We start from the raw sequence: 26214 nt of genomic DNA, 5'->3' as shown, positions 1-26214 counted from the left end.
TTCCCTCCCTTCCCGCTCTGCCCTGGGCAGACGCCGCACTCTGGATCGGAAGTCGACGCAGACGCTTCCGGGTCACGCGGTGCGACTCCGCAAGTCATGTGATGCCAAGATGGCGGCGCCGCGGTAGCTTATTCTCGGTTGTTGCGTCCGAGGAGCCTCGACGGTTTCTGTTCTCGGGCCGTCGGGGCCGCCACGCTTGTGTGGTCTTGCGGCGGCCCGTAGCCCCGCGTTGGGCACCCGCTCAGGCTGGGGCTGTTGCCGTCGCGGTGGGTTAGGGGGAGCGCCAGTGACCTCGCTGCAGGTGCTCTGCGCCGGCCGCGGTCGCCGGAGGAGGAGGAGAAGGGCAGCCGGCCTCCCTAGTCTTCCCGACCAGCGGAGTTCATGAGGCCTCCGAGGGCCCTGGAGGACTACAGTTCTGAGGGTCTTCGGGAATTTGAGTCCTCGGGTGTGTGACAGGCAGCTCGTACCCCCGAGGGCGCAAAGAAGACCGCAAGGAGTTTGCTTCCTCCTCCAGAGGCCTGGTTTCCCCGCGTTAGCTACATCCGCATTGTTTCCCACTTCCTCTCAATGCTCTCTCCGTATATCTGGAAATATGATCAGCGCCCCTGACGTGGTGGCCTTCACCAAAGAGGACGAGTACGAGGAGGAGCCTTACAATGAGCCGGCCCTGCCGGAGGAGTACTCCGTGCCGCTCTTTCCCTTCGCCAGCCAAGGAGCCAATCCGTGGTCCAAACTGTCCGGGGCCAAGTTCTCTCGGGACTTTATCCTTATTTCCGAGTTCTCTGAGCAGGTGGGACCCCAGCCCTTGCTGACCATCCCCAATGACACCAAAGTTTTTGGTACTTTCGATCTCAATTACTTCTCTTTGCGGATCATGTCCGTGGATTACCAGGCATCCTTCGTGGGCCATCCCCCTGGTTCTGCCTACCCCAAGCTGAACTTCGTGGAGGACTCCAAGGTCGTGCTGGGAGATTCCAAAGAGGGAGCCTTTGCCTATGTGCACCACCTCACCCTGTACGACCTGGAGGCCCGTGGCTTTGTTAGGCCCTTTTGCATGGCTTATATCTCGGCCGACCAGCACAAAATCATGCAGCAGTTCCAGGAGCTTTCTGCTGAATTTTCCAAAGCTTCAGAGTGCTTAAAAACAGGCAACAGGAAGGCATTTGCTGGGGAACTCGAGAAGAAACTGAAAGACTTGGATTACACCAGGACAGTGCTGCACATGGAAACGGAGATCCAGAAGAAAGCCAATGACAAAGGCTTTTACTCCTCTCAGGCCATCGAGAAAGCCAACGAGCTGGCCAGCGTGGAGAAGTCCATCATCGAACACCAGGACTTGCTGAAGCAGATCCGCTCATACCCTCGTCGGAAGTCCAAGGGGTCCGATTTGTGTTCCCGGGAGACAGAGTACACCCAGGACCGGCCCAGCCAGGCAGCCACTACCTCTGACCCTGAAGAGTCCGCTGACACAGACCGATACACCTGCAGACCTGCCTACACCCCGAAACTCATCAAAGCGAAGTCCACCAAGTGTTTTGACAAGAAGTTGAAAACCCTGGAGGAGCTCTGTGACACCGACTATTTCACCCAGACGCTGGCTCAGCTCAGCCACATTGAGCGCATGTTCAGAGGAGACCTGTGCTACCTCCTGACCAGCCAGATCGACAGAGCCCTCCTGAAGCAGCAGCACGTGACCAACTTTCTCTTTGAAGACTTTGCAGAGGCTGACGACAGGGCGGTAGTGAGACAGGAGAGCGCACCCGCTGAGCCTAGCCAAGATAGGCCACCTTCGAGGTCTCTGGAGAAATGCCCAATTCCCCAGGTGTTAATTAGCATGGGCTCCTACAGGTCCAGCGTGGAGTCTGTGCTGATCAAGATGGAGCAGGAGCTTGGTGATGAGGAGTACAAGGAAGTGGAGGGAACAGAATCGGGCAGTTTTGACCCCCAGGACAACTTGGACTGCCTGGACATGGACATGAAAGGGAGCATCAGCAGCGGTGAAAGCATTGAGGTTCTGGGCACCGAGAAGGCCACCTCTGTGCTGTCCAAGTCTGACAGCCTGGGCAGCCTGACGGTGCCCTTGAGCCCGCAGGTGGTCCGGAGCAAAGCAGTCAGCCACAGAACCATCAGCGAGGACAGTATTGAAGTCCTCAGCACCTGCCCTTCTGAGGCCCTCATCCCTGATGACTTTAAGGCCAGCTACCCAAGTGCCATTAACGAGGAAGAGTCATATGCGGACGACGGCAAGGGAGCCATCCACTTCCAGGTAGGCACCAGCCCGCCAGAGCCGGGGGAGGCCGAGGAGGGCAGCGTGGAAAACACACCACTGCAGACAGATGCCTCCTGCTGCATTGGGAAGGAGACCGGGGGTCCGCAGGTGCCCCTCTCCTCTCCAGCCCTCACGCTCTCTGACGAGGAGGGGGTCGTGAGCACCCCCCCGCAGCGCTCCAGGCAGAAGGACCAGGGCTTCCACGTGGACTTCGCCATGGAAAACTCCAACCTTTCTTCCCGAGACCACAGTTCCGAAGGCTTCCCTGCCTATGAGCTGGACCCGAGCCACCTGCTGGCCAGCCAGGACGACAGCAAGACCAGCCTGGACGACTACTCGGACAGCACCAGCTGTGTCAGCAGCGTCGCCTCCACCAGCTCGGACAGGATGCCCTCCTCCGCTCACCCCACCGGCCCCTCTTCCGAGAGGCATAAGAAGAGGGCCGGCCAGAACGCCCTAAAGTTCATCCGCCAGTACCCCTTTGCCCACCCGGCCATCTACTCCTTACTCAGCGGGAGGACACTTGTGGTCCTGGGGGAGGAAGAGGCCATGGTCAGGAAACTCGTGACAGCATTGTCCATCTTTGTCCCCAACTACGGCTGCTGTGCCAAACCTGTGAAGCACTGGGTCTCCTCTCCGCTGCATATTTCGGATTTTCAGAAGTGGAAGCTTATTGGCCTGCAGAGGTAATTGGTTCCGGGTGGTGGGGATGGGCCCTGGCCAGGTGGAGAGGAGGCTTCCGATGGATGTCCCTCTCAGGGAGGTTCACAGATCGGTGTGAGGGACCCGGAACCAGGAGGCCTGGCTTCCAGGCGGGCCCAGCACCTACCCACTGAGTCGCTTTTGGGAAATCATTCCCAGTCCCGGGCCCACGTCCCGCTCCGTCTCTCGAGGGCTGCAGTTCCTCAGTTAATGCCAGCCCTGGTCTGCGCCCTACTGTGTCAGAATGAATTGGAAGAATTTTTTTAAATCACGGCTGCCCGAGGTCTGCTGGCCTCCTGGTGGGTGAATCGCTGGTCAGCAGCCATTTGCCGAACTCCTCAGGGTAATCCCTGATCCTCCAGGAGACCTGGTCTAGAGGGTGTTGTTGGGGGCTGCTTCCTGAGGCTGGACACTCTAGCCTCCTTCCCTCGCCGAATGAACTCTGTCTGCCTGCCTCCAACGTGCCGGGCGCAGTACGGGGTATGGTCCTGAGCCGCCACACTGGTCAGTGGCAGGCTGAGGTGATTGTGCTGTCCTGAGCACAACTCCCTCTGCCTCCACAGTGACCCACGGGGTAGGCTAGGGACCGTTCTCTACCTCACGAATGAGGTTCGGAAGGTAAGGGGCTGGACCAAGGCCAGAGCAGGAAGGCAGAAGAGCAGGGAGGGGTTTGGGGCTCAGGGAGGCTGGATGGGTCTGACATGGGCGTGAGCCAGTACAGGAGGGAGGGCGGGTGTTCCGGGCAGAGCAGACAGGCCCTCGATTTTGCGGCCCTGTGGAAAGCTTGGCATGGCTGCAAAGGAGTCACCGGGAAGCCACAGTTAGGGCCTCAGAGGCCAGCAGGAGGCGAGTTGTTGGGGCCTCGTGGGTCTTCCCGGGCTCTCCCCTTGGTCGTGGGGGGTGAGGAGGGTCTGAATGTGGTGATGGGCAGAGAGTGGCCACTGGGCTGGGCTTCCCTCCTGGGCTCCTGCCTCCTGACGTGTGTGTGTGTGTGTGTTTCAGAGCCGTGTCCCCCGCTGGCACCGGCGCCCTGCATGCCCTGAGCCGCTACAGCCGCTACACGAGCGTTCTGGACCTGGACAGGAAGACGCTGCGCTGCCCCCTGTACAGAGGCACCCTGGTGCCGCGGCTGGCGGACCGCCGCACCCACATCCGGCGGGGCAGCACCTACTACATGCATGTGCAGAGCGTGCTTGCCCAGCTGTGCGCCAAGGCCTTCCTCTACACCTTCTGCCACCACCTGCACCTGCCCACCCGTGGCCGGGAGGCGGAGGCAGCAGCCGCCAGCCGCCAGGCCAGCTTCCTGCAGCTGAGCCTGGGCCTGGTGAACGAAGACGTCAAGGTGGTCCAGTACCTGGCCGAGCTGCTGAGGCTGCACTACACACAGGAGCACCCCGGGGCCATTCAGCCCACGCTCAGGTTTGACTACGTCCCCAGCTTTCTGTACAAGATCTGAGGTTGGTCCCGGCCACTATGACCAAGACCTGTGATTCAGAGTCTGGGGAGGAGTGGCATGACCAGCGGGGTCCTCTCAGCCGTGTGGACTTCAGGCAGCAGCAGGGAGGAAACCAAGAGGGCAGCCCTGGGTCCCAGGTGGCTCCGGGGGTTGTGGGGGCTGGCCCCCGGAGGTGCCTGGAAGGATGGTGACAGTCTCCGCCCCCCGGAGAGGAGCAGCCTGGGGTAGGCGGGGGCTCCCGGCTGCCCAGGGACGGGGAGCCAGGGCAGGATGCCTCGATGGTGCACTGTGGTACAAGAAGGCGGGGCCGCCTGGGAGGACTGCGTGGGCCACCGGCCACTCCTCTGAGCACTCGGGACACAGCTATTCACTGAAAGATTTCGTGGAACAGCCATCGCCTCGTTCAGACCCCAGTGGCGCCCTCTGCTCAGCGTCACAGAGCAACCATCCCCGGGGGCCCTGAGCGAGTGAGGTGCAGGGAGAAAGTGCAGCCGGGCCCCACGGCCACAGGGAGAGCGCAGAGCCCTGTCCCGTTCTTGCTTTCTCACCAAGCACCCTTGGCTGGGCCTTGGAAGTCGCTCCAAGTCGCTTGGGGTCAGCAGGAGTGACCAGAGTCCCCATTTGTCAGAACTGCTCTCGGGGTGGGGAGCCAGGGGCCATGAGATGTCCCCCCATGAGAGCTAGGAGGAGCTGGCAGGCTCCCAGCCCTTCCCCCAGCTTTTGTGGCCAGAGTCTTTACACCTTAGTCTCGGAGAGGGTCCGTAGACGTGCTGGAGCCCAGCAGGGGTCACCCGAGTCCTCACCCACAGCAAACCTTTGCAACCACTTCACTACCTCGAGGGCTCTCATGGGTATGGCGGCAGCTGGATTCTGGTCGGCCTGCTGGGCTGGGATTTTCTCCGGGAAGGCTGCATGTGGCCAATTTCGTGATCTGCCTTGGGGAGGCCATGCCAGCCTGGGGTGCACGCAGCTCACAGGAGCTCCCTTGGCCCCCACTGAGTCCACCTCCCCCTCTGAAGGAGCTGCTCCCCAGTTCACCCACCAGGACCCCCCCACGTCCCCTTCACAGTGACACTGGTGTGCAGATGGACGGTTTCTTGCAATCTGGGAAACTCCGTACTTTTTTTTCTTAAGCTGTTTTTCTCTAGGGAGAATGCTTAGTACTCCTGCTTTTTAATTTGTTCCCCCAAATTGTGATAAAACAGACCTGAACCAGCCACAGTGGTTGCTCCCAAGCACGTGTGCATGTCTGCGGGGCCTGGGTCCACGTCAGTGGGGTCCTGCCGTCTGCTCTGTGGCACAGCACAGCGTCCGGAGGGCGCAGAGAGCCCTGGCGCGCTGGGAAGCTTTGCGTTGTGCCACCCGTGCAGCCCTTCCCTGCCTGGGCTTCTGGTCGGGGTCCCCATTCCCGTCGGAGGGTGTGACCGAGCCTGGTCTGTGGCAGTGCTGCTGCTTCCGTCTCCTTGGCGTCGCATGTTTGTCCGCAGAGGCATTTCCAGGGACATGCTGGCAGCTTCTGAACGGGCAGTGTGCGCCGGCGTGAAGGCTGCCCTCCTCTGTCACCCACCGTCCAGTTCAGATGCTGCTCTGCTTTCTAAGTAGGGGGCTGATGGCTGCCTGCTTGGGCTCCAGGGGCACGAGCTTGTGACATCTTATCTCGGAGGGAAGAGCGGCCCTTGGGGCCAAAAGCCCAGATGGAAGTGATCACTGGGCTGCCAGCCCGGACTCTGCAGGTGACACCTCTCACCTGGGAAGTTGGAAAAGGCTGAGAGTCAGGCACACGTCCACTCTGAGGACTTTGTGCAGAAGCTTCGCCTCGGATGGTCAGGAGGCCCCGAGGACGCTGGGGTGAGAGCAGAACAGACTGCCATGGGGTGGCCACAGAGGGCACTCAGGAGCCTCTCTCAGAGCTGTTCCTTCACTGAGTCGAGTTGGCCTCACTGACTAGCGGTTGAATTCCCGCATGGAAATTTTGGTCAAAACCTTAACTTTGCAGTGTGGCAGTTTTGAAGGACTGCTTGATACCCCACGTGCGTCTCCTCAAAGGGGTCCTGAAGGAGGACCAGCCCTGGGCCCACTGGGCAGACAGCCGCCTGGCCCTGCCGCTTTGAGGGCGGGGCCCACCAGAAGACCCCGGCGCGTCTGCTGCCCAGGTGCTGGGCCGGCAGCAGGCCACTGTCCCCGGGAGTCTTCACTGCAGGTTTTCCTCACGTCACAGGCCAGCAAGCGTCTGAACACATCAAACCCTCGCAGACAGCAGAGGACCTGCGCGCCTCGTTACTTCTTTCCGTCCTGAGGGTCGCGCTGAAGGCGTAGACACCCAAATTTTGAGGTTTGTTCCACTTCCTGCCCTCCCCCCTCTGAAAGCAGGTCCAGGTAAGGCCAGGTCAAGAAGAGCCCGCTCGGACAAGCGATTCTGCAGCAGTGATCTCCAGCTTAGAGATCAGCCAAAACCCTTCACAGCACCCGGGTCCTGGGGCCTTGCTCCCTGAGTGGAACCCGGGTTTTAGAAGCGGACTTTTCCCCGATGCACTGCACCAGCTGAAGTTACACACGGTGCACCAGGGACCAGAAATAGGCCGTGAATGGCTCTCCTGTCTTCCCCACCTAGTTTTAATTGTTTCGGACCAGTTGCTATGTTCACAGCGTCATAGACTTCACGCCTAAACAAGCAACAACCCCACTTCAGGTCCTCCGAGGGCCGGTGGCTCCTGCCCAGGCCAGGGCCCCGCAGCTCGCGCCCCTGGAGGCCGCTTAGCCTGGAGGCCGGCGCCTGCATGCGTGCCGCCCACTCCTGCCAGCACCGGGCGTGTGCCTGTCTCCCGGCCTCCTGTCGCCCCCTGGCCAGCTTCTCACGTTGCTGCCGCGCTGTCTGCACAGGTGGCGGCCCTCCTCAGCCCCCGGGGGCGCCAGTCCCCCAAGCCAGCGATCACATTTTACCTGCTATCTTCCTAGAGGCTCAAGAAAGTGCCTTGGTTCGTGCTTTGAGGCAAACCAGTGAGCTTTCTGGCTTTTCCCCAGCACTCATGGACATTGGCCACACTGGACTCTTCAAGGGAGAGATGGCACCAACAGACTGAGAAAGGAGTGGCTGATGGGGCCTCAGCACACCCAGCTTTCCCGAGCCCATCCCCCTGCGTGCCAGCCGCCTCTGGCCCTGCGGTTATGGTTGGGGTGTGGCTGTGGCGGGCGGGGGGCTGGGAGCGCTTTGTAGTGAATTAAGCTGCTGGTTTGTGCCCGGCCTCCTGGGAGTGACTGTTTGGCTCCCGGGCTCCCACCTGGCAAGGCTCCAGCGAGGAGCAAGGCCCGCAGCGCCAGGCGCAGCTGCGCCGGACTTTGACCAGAGGAATGCCAGACAGGTGGTGTGAGGAGAGTACTTTTAAAGAAATTAATTTATTTGAGTTAAGCTATTTTTGAAACACAAAAGTCGGTTGTATTTTTTAAAGCTATCATTCTTGTAGATGTTCCGTGGTTAAAATTTGTGCATATTACAAACGGTCGTGTTTTGCACTTCAGCTTTATGAAAAATAAATTTCTGTGGGAAGGTGACGTCTGGCTTCCCGACTACAGAGGAGGTGGGGGTGGGCACCTCGCACTGGGCAGGAAGCCCCCGGCTGACGTGCACAGAGCCCCCGGCTCGCCCACCTGTCTTGGGGTCTGGGGCAGGGGACTGCATGTGTCCCCAGGTGCGGAGAGAGGGACTCCCAGCGAGCTGGGTGGCACCTGGAATAGACTTTGTAACTTGGGATTCAGATCAAAGGCACATGGCAGAAGGGTCAGGACTTTCCTACCTCAATTGCAATGGTCGTTAATTCAGCCCCCCTTTGGGGAACAGCTGTCAACATGTGGCTTTTACAAGCTCAACTTTGTTCCTTATCTGCCGTGGCGAGTCTGGAGGAAGCCCAGGGACTCTTAAGAGCAGAGTGAGTAACACTACTGGAACCTTCCCAGTAGCTCTGCTCTGCTCTACAGTCTAGATAATTAAGGTTGAATGGCTAAATTGTATTTCATTTTTCCAGAGTAACCATATATATGTAGCAGTGAGAAAATGAGGTTCAAATTTAAACTCCCTAATAACTTAACCCAGAATTACTAACAATGAGCCTTAAATTTTGACTTGTGAAGACGGTAACGTAGCAAAGTCGAAAAAAAGCCCCTCGGAGGGCTGGAGGGAGCTGACCATCCGTGTGGCGCCCCAGAATGGCACTGGGCCCTCGGACGTCAGCTCTAGAAGTCAGGCAGGCCGGGCAGAGGAAAGAGGGAGGCAAAGCTCTCCACCTCTGCCCGGAGAGCCCCCAGGGCCCGCCGGTGCGCCTCTTCCCCCGCCAGCTTCTCCGTGAACTCCTTCAGGGTGGCCCTGCCTCCCACGGCATCCTGGATTTGCAGGGTCAGTTGTATCCCTGTGCAGGCAAGAGACAAGCCAGTCCCCGGACCCTCCTGCCCGCGTGCCCTCGGCACTCCCCCAGACCTGCTTCCTAGATGCCCCTCGCATGGGCAGGATGAGCCGCCACCCCAGACCCCACGGTTTGCAGTGACGGTTCTGGCCTGGCCCAGTGCTCGGCCTGGAGCAGGGCCGTCCTCCAGCCCAGCCGCTCGGTCCTGAGTGGGGCCCTGCATACACGACCCGGCACAGCCAGCATCCACACCCCTCCCCTTACCTTTGTGAATAAACTGGGCGACTTTTCGGAAATCTTCTTCTAAAAGTCCCCGGGACGTCAGCGCAGGGGTCCCCAGCCGCAGCCCGCTGGGCCGCAGTGCACTTTTGTCACCTACAAGAGTAACAGGCCATCTGGGCCTCAGCCACCTCACCACTGCCCACCGTGCGCCAGGGAGGGGCACTCAGTCCAAAGGCACAGCCGGTCCCACTGCAGGCAGGAGCAGGCCCACGTGGGCTGCTCTACTTCAGACAGTAAGGAAGTCACCCTCTGCCACGCAGATCCTGTTCTGTCGATGAGGCCAGCGTCTGTCCAGGTTCGAGGTGCGTTGCCCGCATCTTACTTGCGACCCACTGAGAAATCCAGCCGGTTTTCCAGAGGCGGCCGCCTCACCTTCAGGTGCCCTCTCACCTCTGAGCACTTGACCTCAGCCTCCCCTCTCCACCACCCAGGGTCGGAGCCGCATGGGAGGGGGCAGCTGGGAGAGCCACGGCCCAGCTGCCGTCCACTGTGAGGTCTGCCCCAGATCATCTGATGTCTGTCCCCAGAGCCATGTCACCGTCGGCCAAGAGGAGCATGACGGAAAGGCATGGAAGAGAGGACCAAGGAGGCCCACCTGGGCACGTGTTCTTGTTGCAGGCAATGGAACAGGCTTCCAGCACCTTCTCGGCCCTGCCGCCATCCGTGCCTTTGGATCGGAGGTCCACGAGGATCAGATGGTTGTCAGAACCACCTGGAAACCGGGTTGGACATGTGGGAATACAGAATCTCCTCCAAAGAAACAGGGGTGGGGTGCAGGGGACTACACCAGATGAGGTCAGGAAGGTGACCCCCAGCACACGTCCTGGAAGGCTTCCATCACCTGCTAATGACCAGGTGCCCCAGGGCCTGAGAGTCTGAGAGGAAGGAGTAGTTCAAAAAGGGTACCTGGGGATGCGGATGGGCCGTGAGGCTGAGGGAAAGCGGCCAGCCCAGGCCGCCCACCGCCACCTGCCCACACACCAGGGGCCAGGCAGTGCCTGGGAGCCTGTCGGGTGACAGCATCACTTGGGAATGTCCCCCACTGCCTCTAAACTGATCCTCAAGGCTCCCTCCAAGGCGGCCTCAGAGCGGCAGGCAGTGGGCGTTCCACGGGGTAACCACCACGGACGTGGGGGGGCACTGCCAGCCCGCGGCGCGTTTTATCCCTCATCCCGCAAGGGTGATGGTATCTTCATAGTGATGCAGATGAGGGTGCAGAAGGTACAGGAACTTTCCAGAATGGCCAGAGGCCATCCAGGAATCTTCCGAGCACCTGACCTTCACTTTGAACTCCCGCTATCCCAGGCGTTGCCTCGGGTGACGGCTGCAACTTAAGAGGTGCACGTGGGCTGAGCCGACCTGGCTCTGGACCCACCGTGCACCCTCAGCCACGAGGCTTTGGTCAGGCAGCTCAGCGCTTGGGGACCTCAGGCGGCCATTTGCAAAATAAGACCAGTAACTCGCAAGGCTGTCGTGAGGTGAGTAAGGTCGTGCAGACAGCGCTTGGCCAGAGCCGGGCACGATGCGGGGTCCACCACCTCTGCTTCCGCCGCCCACGGCGTGGGCCCAGGAGCTCAGGAAGCGGCTGGGCCCCAGGGAGCAGCACCGGCTGCCAGGGCTGCTGCATGGCGCCCACAGTGAGACGGAGCTTGGCCTGCGTCCCTGTGACACTAAGCCTGCTTCCCAAACCAGCATTCCCCGGGTGCTGGTTAGAGACGCACACCCTCCCCCGCACACAGGGCCACTGCTGCCAGGGAAACGCTGCCTTAACTGTGACCTGTGGTGACCCCCAGGTCGGGCCTCACCTGAGAAGCCCACCTCACTCGGGGTCGCTCAGGTCCCCGTCCAGTGTTGCACCTGACCCGAGGTGGCTGCGGACACTCCGAGGGACAGAGTTCTCCTGCCCCCGCCCCCCACCGCTGCGCTGTGACTGCTGGTGCCTGACTCGCCCTCCTCGGGGGCCCCTTTCAGAAAGCTGGCCAGTGACGGTGGTCCCACAGGTGGGGACAGAGGGCAGCCACCATCACCCTTGTCTGTGGTCCAGCCACGGAGATACTGTGCATGGAAGGGGGCCGAGGGCCTCGCTGACGCCTCTGAGGTGGTCCCGACTCCCACGTGGCTGCAGCCACACCCCGACAGAATGGGTGAGGCTCACGCAGCCCCAGGGAGTAGGGCTGCCTCCTGGGCTGGGTCCCTGTCGTACCTGTGACCACCTTGTAGCCCAGTCCCATCAAAGCCTCGGCCAGCGCCCTGCAGTTGGCCACCAACTGGCGCTGGTAGACTCTGAATTCCGGAGTCATGGCCTGCTTCAGAGCCACGGCGACCCCTGGGAGGGAGGGGTAAGACGTCAGGACAGGGTCCAAAGGCAGCAACACTCAGTTTCATCCAGCCTCCTTGCTTCCCAGGGTCACCGAGGGGGTGGGTGACACTCCCTCCCAGGTGACGTATTTTAGCCCTGCAGTCACCCGGCTCCACCTCCAGCACGAAGTCTATGCTGGTGCAGTTACCACGGAGGAGCTGTCCCCAGGATGGACCTCACATCCTTGTTAAGCCCAGTGGGTGTGAGGGACACAGCTACCCCCTGCTGCTGCTCAGATGCCCAGTCACGCAGCGTGCGCTCCACTCATCTGCTGCCCTGTTCTGTCCCCAGGGCAGCCTGAAGGGGCACAGACGATGGAGGAGGAGGCAGAGTGTGTGCCGAGTCCCAGCACAGGAGCCCGGTCTGTGTGGAAGGGCTGGAAGGGGGCCCATCCGCTGCCCAGAGGTCCCTGCTCTGTTGTCAGGCCCTTCCTCATGGCTTCCCAGGGCCGCTGCACGGGAGGCCTGGCCCCACCCAGTGCAGGAGCCGCCCCTCTCTGTTCCTTCTCTCCCTGGTAGCGTCTCCAAGACGGCAAGCGGGCCACGGGGCGAGCCACAGGGGAGGCCCGCTGGAGCGCGTGGGCCAGGGCTCCGGCTGGGCGGGCAACACGTTACCCGCGATGGCGTGGTTGTGGGGGCCACCCTGCAGGCCCGGGAACACCGCGGAGTTGATGAGCGGCTCCAGGTTATACTGAGTCTCTCTGCCTGTCTTGGGATCCACGCTGCGCACTCCTGGGTGAAGGGAGACGTCAGACGGCCGCCCCCGCTGTCCCCCGCCTGGGCTTCTTCCTCCCTGGACTCAGACCCAGCCTGGCCCCCCCTCCTAGAGGCGAGGCTGGTCAGAAACGCTGCAGAGCAGACGGGGCGCCGGCTTCTGGAGGGTGGACCACCGTCCACGGACGAAAGGACAAACTTCTCCCTCCTCTGAGGCTGGAACAGACTACGCCGGGGCATGTTTCCTCAGAGGAGCGCCCAAGAGGGTAGCCTTCCCCGGGGACGCCCTCCAACTCCAAGGAGGCGGGGAAGGAGCTTCCTTTCCGAGAAGAAGATAATGCACCAGCCTCTCTGCCGTGAGCCAGGGCTTCCACTAGGGCATCACTTAATCCTCACTTCGGCCAGCGGCCAGTGGCCAGCGGGAGGGGCGGGTACTGCTACAAGGCCCTTGCTCAGCAGGTGAGGAGACGGCACAGAGAGGCTGCGTGGCTGGCCCAGGGTCACACAGAGCATCTGGGGCGAGGCTGCCTGCCTCAGAAGCCGTAAACCAGCTAAGGAAGGGCCCCGAGAAGCCAAGCGGGCCACAGGGCCTGGGTGAGGAGACCCCGCGGGGGATGAAGAGAAATCGGTCACCAGGGGCTACTCCCTCCCTGACGCTAGGCTGCTGGGCCCTGGGGCCCTCAGCTCCGGAGCGGGACTCCCAGGGAAGGGGAGCACCACACGCGAGCTGAGCTGTTGCTGGAAGGAGAAATTCCTCACTAAGTGACACCGTGGTAGAGATCTGCACCTCAGCGTCTCACAGTCTGACTACTGTGGATCCTTCTCTAAAAACATGCTGTAGTAAGTTCCCCAGAACAACGCCATGCCGCGAGGCCGCCCGGAGCCCCCGGCCACCTGCACACACCTTCCTGTCACCCCGTGGGGTCCTCTCCCGGGAAGGAAAGATGGCACAGGACGCCGGCACCAGCACGTTGTCCCTCCTCCTCCTCCCCCTACCCAGGGCCCGGGGGGCTGCGCTCAGGGCTTCCTTCCAGATCCCTTCCCTGAGGCCTGTTGCTGCCCCTGCCAAGGAGTTCTTGAAGGGACCCCAACACCCCCGGGGTCCCTGGTCAGTCTCTCTGGCTCCCTCGATGGAGTGTGAGCCCCACGGAGGAGGGCCCCGCCCACACCCAGCTGCCCACCTTTCCTGTAGAAGATCATGCCGGCGCGGCAGCCCCTCAGGGTCTTGTGTGTGGTGGTGGACACCACGTGGCAGTGCTCGAAGGGGGAGGGCACCACACCAGCCGCCACCAGCCCGCTGATGTGCGCCATGTCGGCCATGAGATACGCCCCATTGTCGTCTGCGATCTTCCGCAGCCGGGCGTAGTCCAGGTTCCGGGAATAGCAGCTGGTTCCTGAGGCGGCAGAGGTGACACGGGTGAGAGCCACTCACGGCCAGTGGCTGGCTCAAGCACAGGGCTGCCTCGGGTGGGCGCATTTGCAAGCTGGCCTGTCCCCCTGAGACCTCCGAGAACAGAAAGGAGGGACCCCTGCAAAACGTCTCTGTGCAAAGGCGACTCTCTGCTCTGCCCCAGGCCACGTAGTTGGGGGGGCCCCCAGCCGTTACACCCTAACTAGTCGGTTAACACGTCCAGATGCTTCTCAAGAGCAGCCTAGATCCGCTGTGGCAAACAGGACACTTGGCCTGAGACGAAAGGATGCACTTAGACCCCAGCAGCTCAGCGCCCACAGCAGAGACCAGCAGGGAGCGAGGGTGGTGTGGGGGCAGGGCCAGGTCCTCGATCTGTACGAGGCGCGGGGTCTGCTGAGTGCTGCGCGCTCCTCACCTGCGATGATCAGCTTTGGGTGGAAGAGGCGGGCGTTCTCCTCCAGCTGGTCATAGTTGATGTAGCCGGTGTCCGGGTTCACCTGCAGGACGTCATGGAGACTGCGGCCCTGGCTGCTTCCCCCAGCTGCACCAGCTGTCCTCCCGCCTGGACCCTGAGCCGCCAAGGACAGGGGGCCTCCCTCCACCTGCCCAAAGCTGCTGGCTCCCCTCGGCACAAAACCAGAGGAGACAAGCCCGATGGGGACCAGAGGGCGAGGCAGTGCACAGGTGGTGAGACAACTGGCCCAGGTGCTGGGTCCCGGGGAAGGGGCCCTGCTCCCGCCCCACTGCAGAGTAAGCCAGGGCGGACAGCACACGGCACACGTGCGGTGCCAGGGTGCCGCCACCCCATGCCACTTCCAGTCCAGGCTCGACGAGGCAAGAAGAAACAGAATCACGGGGACCTGAAGGCACACCAACACCGAATGTGCACCTGCGTGGGCCGGATGCTGGCGTGAGCCCTGAGACCCCGTGAGTGGACACAGGGCCCCGGATACGGGCTCAAAAAACAGAAGTCAGCTATGTTTGTGCACGTAAGCAGCGAAAAGGGGAAAATGAAATTCCAACAATGTATTGCACTAGTCTCAAAACCTGCAAACTGCTGAACAAAAGATGTGCAAGACCTCTGCACAAAGCACTACTGAAAGCAATTTAAACACACCTAAAAAGTGATGTAATGAAGGCACATGTGTGTGCGCGGGACAGACAAGCTGGTGGACAGAACAGCCCAGACGCAGAAGCTCCTGTGCTAGAGGCCACCCGCTGGGGGCACAGGGCCACTGCAGGGAGGGAGGTCTTTGGGAAACAGCACTCGGCCAGGTGGCCGCCCACCTGGAAGCAAACATCACCTGGACACCAACCCCACCGCACACTCAGAAGCCCAACCCCAGTGGACCGCAGATCCAACTGCAGCGTGTGGAACACACAACCTCTCCTCCTCTCTTTTCTGGAAACACGTTTCTTAGTAAGTTCAGTTAATTGAAGTCGTGTTACAGCACACGTGCCGGGGATGTAAACAACCTAGGGGTCATCATGGGGAAATGTTAGGGGCATGGGGCCCCCGGAGAGGAGGTGTGAGAAGCCCTGCGTGCTGAAGCCCCTGCTCAGGGAGGTAGGGGGAGGGTCCAGGTTTGGGGGGCACCCTTTCCACATGGGAAAGTGCCCACAACTCAGCACAGTTAACCCAGGCTTGTGTGCAAGGCTGCAGGGGCCGGGACACCGTCTGGACAGGCTGCAGGGCTGTCTGGCATTTGGTTTGGGGCTTTGTTTGCAGGCCGTGAACTGGTCTGAACTTGGCAAAGAAACTGGTGACTTTATGACAAATCAGCAGCTGGGGGCGTGCACGGGGCTGAGCACGCACAGGTCCTAGGTTCAATCCCAGCCTCCTTGCTAATCAAGCAAGAAAGTAAACCTGGTTACCACTCCCTAAAAAACGGGGTAAGTTAAAATTTAAAAAAGAGATTAAAAAAAGAAAATCAACAGCTGACCCACTGTAAAAAAAAAAAAAAATGGATGTAGTTCTATAAGTTTTTAAAAAGACGTAATCACCCCCCAAACCTGCTACTCCCTCCCTCCACATTTTGCTTTGTAAACTTGCGGGATTTTTTTTTAAAGGTTTTAGTTTTTGATCTTGAAAATTCAGCAATAAGGGGGGAGGGTACAGCTCAGGGGTAGAGCATGTAGTCAGCATGCGCGAGGTCCTGGGCGCCCTCCCCAGGCCCTCCATTAAGTAAATAAATAAACCTAATTACCTCCCCCCTCAAAAATAAAACAAAACTTTTTTTAAAAAAGGAAAAGAAAAATTCAGCAATGAAACAGCTCCTGGAAGGATTCCCAGGCATCTGTAACAAACTGTGGAGGGCCTGGGGTGGGGGCTGGGGGAGGGCACAGAAGGTTCGAGGTGCTGTTTCTCCCCAGACAGAGGAAATGCCTGGCCCTGGTGGGCCGGCTGCCAGAGGGTGAGGGTCCCTCGGGCAGCACAGGGGCCGGGCGGGGACACAGCCAGGTGGGCAGAGGAGGGGCCGCGGCAGCTGCGGCTGGAGGCCAGTCAGGTCTGTGTCCTCCTCCCCGACCAGCAAGGCTGGTGCCCACTGTGCCCCCGTGCGTCTCCCCACGCCTCAGCTCGGCCCCTGGCGCTCCGTCCCCGGCGTGCCCCGAACGCCTGAGGGGACTCCAGGGCAGGGAACTGACCAGCAGTGAAGGGGCCCCTGAGGTGCCCCGGGAGCCACACTGCTTATCCCTGGGGCCCAGCCAGCCCTGCAGGCCCCTGAGGAAGGGGCCCTTGAGCCACAGAGAGATGCTCTCACCTTGTAGGGCATAGACTCGAAAAAGATGGACGTGGCGGAGATTTTCTTCTTGTCCGTCATGAACCCGTGGGTCAGGTGGCCCCCGTCGGGCAGGTCCAGGCCCATGATGCGGCCGTGGGGCTCTACCAGCGCGGTGTACACGGCGAAGTTCGCGGGGGAGCCTGGAGCGGGCGGAGCGGAGGCAGCGCCGTCACTCCCGCCCATGGGGCAGCAGCAGGACTGGGGCGGCCAGGGCAGGCCCGGCCGGAGGGGACATTCAGAGACGGGGGCTGCCGGGGGGTGCGCACGTGCAGCTGAGGCAATGGGGCAAGACCCTGGGCCCCCAGGGCTGAGCTCACAGTCATTTACGGGGCGTCCTCCTCAGGACTCCGTGCGGTGGCCGCCGGCCGCGGGAGGCGGCGGGAAGGCGCTGCCGGGCCCGCCTTACCTGAGTAGGGCTGGACGTTGACGCCCCAGCACCGGGGGTCCAGCCCATAGAGCTGCAGCGCTCGCTTCTGACAGAGGACCTCCAGCTCGTCGATGAACTCAGTCCCGCCGTAGTACCTGCGGGAAGGCGGGGAGCTGGCCCACCGCGGCCCAGGCTCTGTGCTCAGGGCAGAGGCCGCAAGCTTCGGGGGGGCCAAGGAGCGCGGGCCAGACCGCGCACCTGGTCCCACGGGACACCCTGTCAGTGCCCAGCAGCCACGCCTCCCGTCTGGAACGACGTCCTGACACGTGTTCCCAGGACGGACCTGAGGATGCCGTCACTGTGCGGCAGGCCAGTCACAGCTCTGACCCCTTGTCCAGGCGCCCAGGGGAGTCAACCCACAGGAGAGGGCGGAACGGTGTTTGCCAGGGGCTGGGGGTGGTGGTGGGGTTACTGGGATTTTTTTTAGCATTTCTCATAAAATTGAATTTTTTGTTTAATAGTTATATACCTAAATTTACCACATTTTAAAAAATTATTAGTATTCTAATAGTCATAGCATCCTGATCCAGAAGAAGTTTTTAACACTTAGGCCTTGTGGCCACGAAACGCTTTAAACGTTTTTACCCTATATACATTTTTTGATTATAGTTAAAAAAAAAACACGTAACAGAAAACTTGCCATCTTAACCATTTGAAGCTCAGCAGTGCTACAGCGACAGGTACAGTCACGTCGTTGTGTGAAAGTCTCCAGAGCTTTTTCATCTTGCAAAACGGAAACTCTGTGCCACCAAACTCCTCACCACTCCCCGCCACTCTCTTTTCTGCTCGGACAACTCCAGGTACCTCATTTAAGAGGAATCACACAGTCTTTGTCTTCTGGGGACGGGCTGATTTCGTTTAGCACAATGTCCTCAAGGCTGACCTATGTCGGAGCATGTTCAGGATTTCCTTCCTTTTTAAGGCTACAGGACGTTCTGCTGATGGACAGACCACATTTTGTTTATCTATTCACCACCACGGACATGTGGCTGCTGTGAGTAACACTGCAATGAGCATGCGTGTGCAAATATGCGTTTGAGGTCTGGCTTTCAACTCTACTGGATAGACAACCTGGAAGTGGGATTGTGGGATCATATGGTCATTCTATTTTAAGTTTTTGAGGGACCATGCAGCCCACAGGGGCTGCACCAGTTTTCATTCCCACCAGCAGTGCACAGGGTTCCAGTTTCTCCCCATCCCCACCCACACGGGTCCTTTTCTGTTTTCTCATCATCCTAGCGGGCATGAGGTGCTGTCTCATCGTGAGTCTGATCTGCTTTTCCCTGATGGTCAGTGATGAACGTCTTTTGTGTGCTGCTGGCCGGAGTTGCATTCAGTGGGGACAGAGCTCTGTCTCTGCAAGACGAGAGAGCTCTGGACACGGAGGGCAGTGAAACTCACACAGATCATGAGTCTGCTTAATGCCGTGGAACTTGGCACTTAGAATGGGACCTGTTGTGTTAAGCAGATTTTACCGCAATAAAGAAGTGAGGGGCATGAGAGGTCTTCACCCACAACTCATCCAACGCCAGGTGTGTGGGGTTTTCCTCACACCAGCCAGTTCTGACAGTCCCTGCCGTCCTGCCGCTCACTCCAACTCTGACCGAGCTCCGCGGAGTCAGTGCCAGACCCGCAGGTGAGGGGCTCAGCCCCATGGGGGCCCTCCCTCAGAGGCCAGTCCGTGAGTACCAGGTCCCCGGGTGACCCGCCCTTCCGTGTGACAGGCTCGGGGGGCCCAGGACACCCCTCTCGGGTTGGTACCCTCTGGAACGGCTCACAGCACTCGGGGAGGTGGGGGGTGCTTTACTTGCTAATGCCGGTTAATCATAAAGGACACAACTCAGACCAGTGCAAGAGATGCTCTGGGCAGAGAGGATGGGGGGCTGGGAGCTTCCACGCCCTCCCTGGGCACCGCCCTCCCTGCACCCCGATGTGTTCACCAAACCCCACTGCTTAGGTTTTTATGGAGGTTTTGTTGTGAGGTGTGATTGATAAAATCACCGGCCAGTGTGACTAACTCAGCCTCCAGCCCTGTCATTCGGCCACCAGCCTCCACCCTGAAGCCACCAAGGGTCACCACTGAACACATACTCAGGTTTGGACGAAAGGGCTCATTACAAGCCAAGATGCTCGAGGGATTTGGAAGCTGTGTCTGGAACGGGACAAAGACCAACCCCCTCCTACGATTGACAATACCCAGGGGCTCCACTGAGTTGCACGATTTACTTGAGTGGATTGAACAGCGTGGACATGAAACCTTAATACGACTGTGATAAAAAAAATAAAAACGAGAACTTTGTTTTTCAGTTTGTATCCGGCAGTCACCGAGGCTAGATCAGTAATTCTTTCAAACTCTGACCACTAGTAACATCCCCAAAGGTAAACTGCCCATTACTGAGAAAATACAAAAGTGGGAATGGGTACATCACCCTTAAAAACTCTTTTAACTTGAACAAAGGAGTTAATTATCTACGCACTCATTTAAGGTTTTAACGACAGTCTTATTTGGTTCAGGGAGGTAAGTGAAAACCACAGAACAGGTCTCGTAGCCGGAAGTTCCCTTCTGCCTCGTGTCCTCGGCTGCATGGCCCCCTCGGCTGTCCCGTGACCCCCCACTCTACCCCGCCGCGGGCCTGTGAGTGACATTCTGTTCTGGGCAAGGGATTCGGAAGCCTGGTTCCGGCCTGGGATCCAAGCCACACTCCTCAGGTCGACCTCACCTACAACGAGCAAGTGCCCCTCACTTGTGTCACTGTCACGGGAACAGAGCCAGGGTTGGGGGTGCCGCTGGTGGTTCTGGCGCCCTCAGCCTCTGCACCTCACCTCTCCAGGTGCACCAAAGCATTTCCTACAAGATCAGCTAGAAATGCCCCCACCCTGGGAATCGGAGGAGAGCGCGTGGGAGAGCCGGGGGCCTGGCCGGTTCCCAGAATGCCTGTGGGTTCAGCCCCTCGCTTCGCCGCGTCAGAGGACACCACCTACCTCTGGCCGGGGTACCCCTCCGAGTACTTGTTATTTAAGCAAGAACCCAGGGCCTCCAGGACAGCTCGGCTGGCGAAGTTCTCCGAGGCGATCAGCTCCAGCCCGACCCGCTGCCGGTGACTCTCCTTCCTGATGATGTCGTAGACCTGGCGAGGGGGAGACCGGCGCTGAGCACCTGCATGCTTTACTTCAACGCTTTGCTCCGACGGAGGCAGTCACCGAGGACGGAGACGAGACACTCAGAGGCGCCCATCCTGCCCCTCGGAGGGAAGCGCCCATCCTGCCCCTCGGAGGGAAGCGCCACCCAGATGACCAGACCAAGACGGCCCCACAGCCCCGAAGCGGGGTGGGGGGGGGGGTCTTCCTTGAGATTTCAGCCTCTGGTAAGGAACTGACAGAAGAAAGTGAATTACGGGAAACAAAGTGACTGGCGGGAAGACACTCTTTAAACCACGTGTCTCACCAAGCTTGAAAACTGCAGCCCGTCCTGGTATTTTCATGCCTACGTTTCACCAGGTTTTCCCTCCGTGAACCTCGCTCCTTGCTCCTCTTCCTTAAAATAAAAGACGGACAGACAAGCCCACAGAGACAGGAGGCAGCCCAGTGGCTGCCCAGGGCTAGCAGTCTGGGGGATGGATGGGGGTGACTGCTAGTGGGTTTGAGGTTTCTTTTCAGAGGGATGAAGAATGTTCTAAAAGTGACTGCGCACACTGCAAACCACCGAGCCACGTGTTTTAAGATGAGTGTCCTGTGTGGTAAGTGCACTCACTTACCTCACATACAAAGCTGCTACAAAAACACATTAATAAAAGATGCTTCTAGACATACTCCTCTGACCTGTGAGGAAGGGTCAAACCTCAGCGCCCAAGCCCTCCCCCTTTCCTCCGGAGACGACCCACAGCCCCACCTCCTCATCGCTGTCCTTCAGGGGCTGTGCCAGCATCTTGCTGTGCGAGGACCACAGGTCGGCATCCCAGGGGGCCCCGTTGACTGGAGTCGCCATCGTGCTGCTCCGAAGGTGCCTAAAAACGGGAAACTTCCAACATTAAACTCAGTCAAAGCTCATTGCATCGCCACCCACTGGTCCCTGCGTTGCTGAAGTACAGACACGTGTTAGCCATGCGCTCAGACCCGCTCGGAGGCCGCAAGGACACAGAGCCACCTGTGAACCGCCGGGTCCCTGCCAAGCGTGAGGCCCGGCCCAGCCCCCAGGCAGCCTGGCATCCCCCTTCCCAGCTGAACTCCTGGCTGCGGCCCCCACTAAGCCAGGTTCCCTGAAGGCAAGGACTGAGGGCAACTTCCCTCAGTGCCCGGCACGGCCACACAGGAAGCATCTTAGCTGAGCACTATGGACTCAGACCCCCCACCCGCGCTCTACAGACCCAGCGTCTGGGCGGCCAGGGCGGCAGGTACAGCACGTGCTGGCCGGAGCCCCAGCCCGCCACCAGGACCACAGGGCAGATGCGCAAGCCTGAACCTGTCATCACTAAAGTACAGCGGACTGGAAGAGCGTGTTTAGCATACGTTCCTCCGAAGAACGAGAATGTGTGCCCAGTGGTGTTTCTGCTAATGTGAAAGCTTCAGTTTTGCTGAAGCTGACTCCTTCAGTCGACCGTCGGCAGCTTTTCACAGCTTTTTGCATTGGCTGAGTTTTCATTTCAAGCTCATTCCCCGGACAACGACTTACAAGGCCGTTCCCGGTGGTGGGACTGGGAACCCCGAGTGGGCCACTGGCCCGATCCCACCTTCCTGAGGCTTCCGGGGAGACAGACGAGCGAGAAACAGGGCAAGTGCCCTGACAGAGGATGGGTAACCAAGGAAGGTGCACGAAGACAAGAGCTGTGGGCAGGGCTCACTCTGGACGCCCAGCAGAGAAAGGGCCGGTCTTGGCGAGGGAGCCTGCCTCCCTGCAGCACTGGAGATAAGGAGCATGTGTACCGGTCTCCGCTCCTAAAAATGTCATGACTTCCTGGGTGACAGGAGTGTCTCCTGTTCTAATGAGGCGACTCCGGGGTGCTTCACAGACGGCGGCCGTCACCAGGAGGACCAGGCTGTGACGAGAAGCTGGAATTGGCAGCCCCCTGCCCACAGCTCCTCCAGAGAGGACAGAGGGCTGGGAATGGAGTCAACGGTCCATCCTGCCTGGTCAGGGGGCCTCCATGAGACCCCAGCAGCACGGGGTGCGGGGCGTCCAGGTGGGCGAGCACGTCCACCCTGAGAGGTGACGCAGCCCAGCTCCACGGGGGCCCCCAGACCTCGCCGCGCACACCTGTGCCCTTTATCACACCCTTAACAAACCGGGGAGCAGAAGTAAGTGCTGCCCTGAGCTCTGTGAGCTGCTCCAGACCACGTGAGGATCCGAGGACGTCGCGGGAGCCTCCTGTTTGCAGTCAAGACGGACAGACGTTGTGGGTCACCCAGTACTTGCGACTGGCATGTGAAGGAGGGGGTGGTGCTGTCTGTGGGACTGGTCTGTGCTAGGCCTGGTTCCGGCCAGAATTGAAGGGAACTGCAGAGCACCCAGCTGGAGTCGCAGAACTGCTGGGGGAAGGAAACCCACCCGTCTGGTGTCAGAAGTCGGGGGAGTTAAGGGGAGGCACAGCGGGAAGAGGGCGGTTTTTCCCACACAGGTGCACAAATATGCCATTAAACAAAACAGCCCAACAGTCCCAAACCACAGTGGTCCTCCTTAATCTCTGGAGGAGCTAGAGAAAAGAAACTGCCAGGAATCTTTAACCAGGAAATTCCTAACTGGGGCTTTCAGAGCAGCTGTGACTTCAACACAGGCACAGCGTGATCAGAAGTACAGCAACTCCTACAAAATGCAAACCAGCAGTAAGTGCCAGGACTCAAAGGCCACCGCGCGGGGGCCACGCCCACAGCCCTTCAGAGGTGGGGAGACGTGTGAGTGGTCTGGGCGCCCTGCCCACCGCTTCCTCGAACTCAAGAACGGCCAACACACGATGGGTGGCCAACCCACAGGAAAGACACCAGAGCCTAAATAAGCCCTCTGGTCCTAGGATCTCAAAGAGAAAAGCTGCTTTTAAGTTCTGACTGCTCAAGGTTAACAGGCTTCAAAGGCGACAAGCAACACAGAGCAAGTATTTCTCAACCACCAAATAACTGAAGTTCATTTGGAACCCCCCCCCGGGACAGTCAGGTCTACAGTCATTCCACGAGAAGCACACAGGTCCACCGGGCTCTGGAAAAACAAGGCCTCTGCCTCCACCTGTGTCTCACTCGGTCCACCTGCTGCCCTTTGCCCTCACTGCAAATCCTCTCCTTTCCCTCCTGGGCAGGAGTCCCCTCTGCCAGCCGCAGGGTCACCCTGCTCTCGCTGCCACCCCGCAGAGTTTTCCACCCTGTGTCCTCAGACCAAGCCACCCTCCCACAGAATCTAATCCACAGTCAAATCCACACGCAACTTGAATCCTAAGCTTTTTTTAAATCATGGAAGAAGTTTCAATTCTTTATTCAAACAAGGCGTTCAAGGTTCTTTTGTCTCGTTCCGCTTAAGTCAGTTGCATCTATTACAGACACAATCTATTATATCTGTTAAGTCAGCCGAATCCATTACATCCTGGGGAACCTGAATTACAGTAAGACAGACAAAGATCCTCAGCCTGTGCTTAAGATCAAAGGGAAGCTTGTCATTTTTCGCTAATGATGTATTTAGGGAAGACATTTAGCACCTTTTCTCAGTGCCTGGAGGTTGGCTGGAAAACAGTACGCACTGAACTTCTCACCTTTTTTATGAACTATGATAAAATATACATAACATAAAATTTACCATTTTAACCATGATTAAGTTGCACAATTCAGGGGCACGAAATACACTCACGTTGGTCAACCATCCCCGCCACCCACCTCCAGAACTTCCTCGTCTTTTCATCTTCCCAAACCGAGACCCCCTCCCCAGTGAACACTCTCCACTCCCTCCTCCAGCCCCGGGGAAACAGCTATTCTAGTTTCTGCCTCTACGAATTTGACCATTTCAGGTACCTCACGTGAATGAAGTCACACAGCATTTGTCCTTCAGTGTCTGGCTTACTCGCTTGGCATAGTCTTTAAAGTTCATCGGTGTTGGAGCATGTGTCAGAACCTCCTTCCTTTTTAAGGCTGGATAACATTCCACTGCATGAACAGACCACATTGCGTCCATCCTTTGCTGACACTCGGGCTGCTCCCACCTCTTGGCTATTGGGAGGAAAGCCGCTATGAACCTGGGGGCACAGATGCCAAGTCCCTGCTTCCAGTTCTTCTGGGTGCAGACCCGGGAGTGGAATTGCTGGGCCAGACTGGAATTCTATGTTTAATTCAAAATAAGCGTTGGATGTTTCGGAGCTTTACTTCACTGCTGTTAGCCTACAATGGGTTCATTCATCCCTTCAGCGAATACTCACGAGTAACTTCTCTATCCCAGGCACTGAGCTAGGACAAGACACAGGCCCTGCTCTTCGGAGAAACAGGCTATCAAAAAGTAAACGAGAAACACACGAGATAATAATATGTGGGTGGCAGGCATCTCTAGACCGGCCATGAACCGTGCCCCAGCTGAGACCTGAACAGTGGGAAGAGATGCAGGGCAAGAGCAAGCGCCAAGTGCGAAGGCCCTGAAGTGGGAAGTTTGACTTGTCCAGGGTCGGAAGTCAGGGAAAACACCGAGGCACAGGAGATGCGACGCGAGGGCCCGGGGGGGCAGGGGTGGGAGAACGGGTTCTCACCTTGAAGGCATGTGTTCCGCAAGTTTCAAACTGTGTTCCAGAAACTCTGGCCTTAGGTTATTTCTCAGTCCACCTGTTTAAGAACTAACTGAAACTAACAACTAGACACACCCACGTAGAGAAAAGGAGCGAGTTTCCTTAAGTAAGAGCAGGCAGACCTCTCACAGGCCTGGCTTAAGTAAGAGCAGGCAGACCTCTCACAGGCCCGGCTGGACCCCTCCCCTTCCCCGCGTCCCAGCAGTGAAGCCCGCTGCAGGGCCAGCCTGCGGGGTTCAGTCCCGCCTCCCCACTTCACAGTGTGCGGCCCCAGCTGCTGACACCTCTGTTTTTTCAGTCTTCTTATAAATGGCACAGAGATGAGGACTGCTCTGAGCTGGGCGGGCGTTACACGAGGTACCAGGCGTGGAACACCAGACAGGGCCAGGCACAGGGGAGCTGCTCAGAGCTCAGCAGCTCCTATGCTGTTAGAGAAGCCTGGGGACCTTGGGGCCGTGTTTATTACCATTCAGTAACCCCAGCTGAACACTCCAGGGAGCCACAGCTCACTCATTAACACTGCTGGTGCTTCTGCTGGGCAAGTATCACTCCCGTGCGGCACCATCCTCACCCTAACCCCAGGGAAACAGATCCGCTACGTGAATTCACTTGCCAGGGTTCCCAGCCTCCCCAGGCCCCCAGATCTTCCCTGGGCCTCTGTCCACAAGTGGAGCCAGCCAGGAGCCTCCTGAGGGAACCACCGTGTGCCTGTCTCACACACATGCTGTGTCTCCTGCTTTCCAGAGGAGGTCACTGAGGCTCAGAAGCCAAGTGGCCTAGTCATAGAACCGTCGGAGTCCTTTAGTTCCCCCGAAGCCCTTCTCCGTGACACTGTCCTAAATAAAAGCACAGTCTCCTATCTCCACTGCATGTTCCTTCAAGTAAAAAATTTTGATTCCATAAGAACCTGAACTGGTGTTTCCAGTCGGCCACCTCTGCCCGACCCAGGCACATGTTTGTGTTGGCCTCCGCTGACCAAGGGTCCTTCAGCTTCCTGGACCTAGACGCACAGGCACCATGCCCAGAGCCCCACAGGACGGCGCCTGTCTCCGAGGGCGGGCGAGGGAGAGCGGAGGACAGGCGCAGCCCGGCCGCAGGGCGACCGCACGTGCAGCGGGCCACCTCGGCCCTCCTCTCCGAGCCTCACCTTCCTCGCCTGCGAATTGGGCTACCGGATGGCACTCGAGCCCGGCTCGGCCGTGAGGATCCTGGGGCGAGGAGGGGCGCTGCGCTGACGCCTGCAACGCTGCACGAGGAGAGGCCGGGCGCACAGCGGCCGCTCGCAGCTGCAACCGAGGCCGAGGCGCCGCTCCCCACGCACCCGCCTGGACCCGCGGCCGCGCGCTCAGCCCAGGCGCTGGCAAGGCGCCCCGCGCTCACCTGGTCCCGCTTCTCGGAGCCGCGAGGAACGCGCAGCCCCGACGCCTCGACTCCCGCGCTGCCGCCGGCGACACTGGAGTCCGAGAGCCGCCGCCACGTGACCCGCGCGCCAGGCCCGCACCGGGGCCCGGCGCGCCCCGCCCCGGCCCATCCCCGTCCCGCCCCCGGGGCGCCCCGTCCGAGCGGTCCTCCCGACGAGCCCCGCCCCCGGAGGCGCGCGCGCGCTGCGGGCCGGACCCCGCCCAGCTCGGCCGCGCGGGGCCGCGCGCTCCTGCGCCAGGGGCCCCGGGGGGTGG

The 26214-nt window shown here is 59.4% G+C and overlaps 2 protein-coding genes across 6 annotated transcripts; one reads left to right on the top strand and one right to left on the bottom strand.

The window, feature by feature from the left end:
* The first annotated feature begins 109 nt into the window (after positions 1-109).
* On the top strand, positions 110-7976 carry SMCR8 (SMCR8-C9orf72 complex subunit). The gene is made up of 2 exons (XM_010993588.3): positions 110-2955; positions 3974-7976. The coding sequence occupies exons 1-2, from the start codon at positions 593-595 to the stop codon at positions 4425-4427; spliced, it is 2817 nt and encodes a 938-aa protein (XP_010991890.3). The 5' UTR covers positions 110-592; the 3' UTR covers positions 4428-7976.
* On the bottom strand, positions 7802-26010 carry SHMT1 (serine hydroxymethyltransferase 1). Of its 5 annotated transcripts, XM_064494835.1 has the most exons (14): positions 24182-24600; positions 24002-24084; positions 23781-23912; positions 20686-20800; positions 19779-19924; positions 16776-16891; positions 16349-16509; positions 14002-14083; positions 13357-13569; positions 12077-12193; positions 11307-11429; positions 9699-9815; positions 9086-9196; positions 7802-8827 (listed from the first exon to the last, which is right to left on the bottom strand). In XM_064494835.1, exons 3-14 carry the CDS (start codon positions 23804-23806, stop codon positions 8655-8657), a joined length of 1500 nt encoding a protein of 499 aa, XP_064350905.1. In that variant the 5' UTR covers positions 23807-23912; positions 24002-24084; positions 24182-24600; the 3' UTR covers positions 7802-8654. The 5 variants fall into 5 exon arrangements, with proteins under 5 accessions (XP_064350905.1, XP_064350906.1, XP_031323348.1 ...); XM_064494836.1 differs by lacking the exons at positions 24002-24084; positions 24182-24600 and adding an exon at positions 25919-26010 and having other exon boundaries at positions 23781-23975; XM_031467488.2 differs by lacking the exons at positions 23781-23912; positions 24002-24084; positions 24182-24600 and adding an exon at positions 25919-26010.
* Positions 26011-26214: the final 204 nt, after the last annotated feature.

Source organism: Camelus dromedarius, chromosome 16, assembly GCF_036321535.1.
Source record: "Camelus dromedarius isolate mCamDro1 chromosome 16, mCamDro1.pat, whole genome shotgun sequence".
Taxonomy (NCBI): domain Eukaryota; kingdom Metazoa; phylum Chordata; class Mammalia; order Artiodactyla; family Camelidae; genus Camelus; species Camelus dromedarius.
Note: the sequence above shows the minus strand (reverse complement) of the source record. Positions and strands in the feature narration are given on the sequence as shown.

Coding starts and splice junctions, on each gene's coding strand:
- SMCR8 (XM_010993588.3), top strand. CDS start 593: ATGATCAGCGCCCCTGACGTGGTGGCCTTCACCAAAGAGGACGAGTAC. Junction 2,956..3,973: donor AAGCTTATTGGCCTGCAGAG/GTAATTGGTTCC, acceptor TGTGTGTTTCAG/AGCCGTGTCCCCCGCTGGCA.
- SHMT1 (XM_064494836.1), bottom strand. CDS start 23,806: ATGCTGTGTGACTTCATTCACGTGAG. Junction 16,892..19,778: donor GAGGGGTACCCCGGCCAGAG/GTAGGTGGTGTC, acceptor GCCTTCCCGCAG/GTACTACGGCGGGACTGAGT. Junction 16,510..16,775: donor CAACGTCCAGCCCTACTCAG/GTAAGGCGGGCC, acceptor CGCCCGCTCCAG/GCTCCCCCGCGAACTTCGCC.